A 3,893-nucleotide genomic window follows, 5' to 3' on the forward strand; every position below is an offset into this window, starting at 1 on the left:
CAGAATTGTGGAATAAGCGTGGAGGACGAGCACAAGGGTGAAATAATAGATTTTTTTGGTGTTCTGCATGAGGTTATAGAGTTGAGATATAGTGGCCTTCGACGGATTGTGTTATTCAAATGTCGATGGTATGACTTAGGACGATACAGGCCAATTGTTATAGATCCTCAACTCGTCAGTGTCCACACTGGTCATGTATGGTATGAAAGTGATCCTTATATTTTTGCAAAGCAAGCAAGACTAGCGTGGTATATTGATGATAACAAAATGAAAGAGCCTTGGCGAGTTGCAATAAGGGCTCAGCATAGGCATTTGTTTGATCCTGCACTTTTCACATGCCCGAACGATGAACATCTTGAGAATGAAGTCTGTGCAATTATTGAAAACGAAGCATATCAAATGCAAGCACCAGATAACATATTAGTGCCAGATGATACGATTGACATAGGACAATTACAAAGAGACGACTATGAACCTGAGGATGTTTCTGTTGTTGGATCGTCGATAAGGGCACGGACACGAGCACGATCCAATAATGACTTCGTTAACGACAATGATGATAGCACTTCGGGGTCGAAGTCTTCTATGACTCCCGTCGAAGATGACTATATGGACACGAGTTCAGAATCTGAGAACAATAATTAATATGAATAAGTAATTCAATTTATTTTTTTTTATTATATCATGTAATACTTGAGTTTTTTTGATTACTTACTGATTTAAATTATTTTAATCATTGCAGCATCATGACTGGTCCTGGACGTAGACATTCACGGGGTAGGCAGTAGGCTCCGCTTGATGATACACATCCTCACTTTAGCATTTTGCATGATGAGTCAGAGGATTTAGATGAGACTCAGTTGCCCAAGTCCACAGAGCCGCTTAGTGCTCAGCCAGAGCTTGCCCAGTCGGAGGCCATGGTACCGCAGCATCATCCCCTTACAGGTACATCTCTATCAATTTATAAATCATATATATTTTTTTGTTATATGCATTTAGTGATACATGATATATGTTCATTTCATCAATTTTTACATGTAGGAACACAGCATCGACGTGCAGTGCGTGGTCCTAGTAGGGGTCTTGTTTTGGAAAAATATGTGCATACACACAATGAAAAACCGAAGGTACATATATTTCGAGATCATCCGGTTGGCACAGAGGCTAGTATCGTCGCAAATGAGATCAGTTTGTATATGTGGAATCATTTTTCGTGGGCTGCTGAAAGTTTCAAGCATGTAGCTCCTCGATACCGTGATGCTCTAGTCTCTCACATCAGGGTAAGAATTAAATTTGGATGTCTTGCATATCATTACATGATCCATATTATTTTTGGTTATATAAATAAATTTTTTATTATATGAATAATTTCATGTATTTGCTTTTTGGTATGATTACTGTGTAGGATAATATTGACTTCGAGGATTGCACTGACGAAGAAGTGACGGCATGTATTCTCAAAATGGCTGCAAATAGATACAGAGATCGGCGATGTAGGCTTCATAAATACTGCAATGAGCTGCAGGCGAAGGGGATTGATCCTGTGACCCAGCCATACAGAAATTGGGCTGGGTCTAGTGACGATTGGCGGTGGTTATGTGAGCATTTTGGAAGTGAGGCATTTCAGGTATGTCTAGTGTTTCAAGTTTTTTTAATTATGTTATGTCCTTTATTGGTTATAATTGTATGTATTTTGTAGCGACGATCGGAGGCGAATAAGGTGAATAGGAGCAAGATTGATTCTATTCACACGCAAGGAAGTGCCTCTTTTGCACAGGGAATGAAGAGGATGGTACGTAACTACATTTGCAATCATACTTTGTAACTTTTTATTAAATATTTATATTATTTTGATATCTTTTTTTTTTTGTTTGAACAGGGACTATCCGGAGTCGACGCCTATGCTAAATTCTATCAAAACAAGAGTGGCGAGTTCGTGACCGAGGAGGCGAGGCAGCGTCATGTAAGTATCATTACTCTACATTTTGAATACTTTTAAAGAGTTTGAAAAAAAATTATGATTTTATTTGGTTTATTGTGAAGGAAAAAAATGTTAGAATTGAGAGAGCAGGCGACGAGGGAGGTGGGATCTGATGGTGATACTGGATCGCAGCAGGTTTGTTTGATGACAGATGATACGATTTTGGATACCGTCCTCGGGCGGCAGCTAGGATCTGGTCATAGCATGCGGTCCAAAAAATCATGCAGTTCGTCATCCGGTCGGTCTGATGATGCATCGATGTCAGAGGCAGTTAGGACATCCATGAGCATGATGCAAGATCAGATTAGTTACTGGATGAATCGTAGTCAGACGCTCGAGAGGATTGTAGCTACGGTGGTGGGACGGCTCGGTATTGATGCTTCTGAGTTAGCACCTCTACAGTCACATGATGCCGCCTCTGCACCACCATCGTGACACATATCGGGTCAGGGATCGACGTCTGGAGGAGGAAACGAGGCCAATGAGTCAGATCATACTTAGTTTGTATTTATTTTAAATTTAAAATGGTGTATGAACTTATATTTTTGTATATGACAAAGATGGTTATGAAACTTTTTGATACTTGAAATTGGTCTTTTGACTTAGAATATTTTTATTGTGTTAACATACTATTTATTTAAAATATGTTTGATCAGATAATTTGTAATTAGCAGGTTTTTTTGAAAAATTAATAAAAATTTTATTTTTTATCCAAAATTTATTTTAGCAACGAAATATTAATTTCGTCGCAAAAAAATTTGTGAACCCAAAAAAGTAAAACTTTTATTATTCATTACGACAAAATTTTTTATTTCGTTGCTATTTTTGCGACGAAAAAATAGTTTCGTCGCTAAAAATTATAACTTTTTACGATGAAATTTTTATTTCGTCGCAATTATGGTGATGAATATTTTTATTTCATCGCCCTTATAGCGATGAAATTATTATTTCGTCGCCATTATAGCGATGAAATTTTTTTTTCGTCACAATTTTTGCGACGAAATTATTTCGTTGCTATTTTTGTGATGAAAAAATAGTTTCGTCGCTAAAAATTTAAACTTTTTGTGATGAAATTTTTATTTCGTCGTAATTATGGCGATGCATTTTTTATTTCATCGTAATTATGACGACGAATTTTTTTATTTCGTCGCCCTTCTAGCGACGAAATTTTTATTTCGTTGCTATTATAGTGACAAAATTTTTTTTTCATCGCAATTATAGCGACGAACATTTTTTTCGTCGCAATTTTTGCAATGAAATTTTTGCGACAAATTATTTTACGACGAAATCCGTCGCTAAGTTTTGCGACGAATTTCATTTTCGTCGCAAAAAATAAGAAATTTTTTTTTTAAATCAAAATATTTAGCGACGAAATTTTTTTTCGTTGTAATTTTAGCGACGAAAATTTAAGCTCTTGCGATAAAATATTTTTGTCGCTAATACAGTACATAATTTCATCGTCTGGGTTTACTATTTTTTGCGACGAAATAAAATATTTTCGTCGCTAAGGTCTTTTGCTACGAGGCTTTCTCTACAAATTTTTAGCGATGATATATTTCGTCGCAAATACGTTTAGCGACGAAAATATGATTTTTAGCGATGAAAATTATAATCAAATTTCTTGTAGTGATTTATGAAACGATGTATGAATTTGGATGAATGATATTTTGTTATGAAAATATCTTATTTGAAATGTTATGATGAAGCATGATTGAACATATTGATTCCATGATGCATTATATTGATTGATTTCGATACTACATGATTATATGTTTTATTATCAAAATTAGAATATGAAATATGATTTATGAATAATTATGATATAAGAAACATTATGAATTGACAACCTAACTATGTAAAGGACCCTACCAATAGGGGCATATACATTGATAATTGATTTGTCCTGAGGGTT

General features: G+C 35.4%; 1 protein-coding gene across 3 annotated transcripts; it reads left to right on the top strand.

The window, feature by feature from the left end:
• Positions 1-882: 882 nt before the first annotated feature.
• On the top strand, positions 883-2,030 carry LOC140857906 (uncharacterized). 3 transcript variants are annotated; one of them, XM_073257314.1, is made up of 5 exons: positions 883-945; positions 1,042-1,280; positions 1,406-1,627; positions 1,700-1,792; positions 1,880-2,030. In XM_073257314.1, the coding sequence occupies exons 1-5, from the start codon at positions 918-920 to the stop codon at positions 1,997-1,999; spliced, it is 702 nt and encodes a 233-aa protein (XP_073113415.1). In that variant the 5' UTR covers positions 883-917; the 3' UTR covers positions 2,000-2,030. The 3 variants fall into 3 exon arrangements, with proteins under 3 accessions (XP_073113415.1, XP_073113410.1, XP_073113412.1); XM_073257309.1 differs by lacking the exon at positions 883-945 and having other exon boundaries at positions 983-1,280; XM_073257311.1 differs by lacking the exon at positions 883-945 and having other exon boundaries at positions 983-1,280; positions 1,721-1,792.
• The last annotated feature ends 1,863 nt before the right edge of the window (positions 2,031-3,893 follow it).

This window comes from Elaeis guineensis, chromosome 1 (assembly GCF_000442705.2).
Source record: "Elaeis guineensis isolate ETL-2024a chromosome 1, EG11, whole genome shotgun sequence".
NCBI lineage: Eukaryota > Viridiplantae > Streptophyta > Magnoliopsida > Arecales > Arecaceae > Elaeis > Elaeis guineensis.

Bases quoted from the DNA above. Each gene is read 5' to 3' on its own strand.
- LOC140857906 (XM_073257309.1), top strand. From the start codon at position 990: ATGCATTTAGTGATACATGATATATGTTCATTTCATCAATTTTTACAT. The intron at 1,281-1,405 runs GTAAGAATTAAA...ATTACTGTGTAG, and splicing joins CTCTAGTCTCTCACATCAGG to GATAATATTGACTTCGAGGA. The intron at 1,793-1,879 runs GTACGTAACTAC...TTGTTTGAACAG, and splicing joins CACAGGGAATGAAGAGGATG to GGACTATCCGGAGTCGACGC.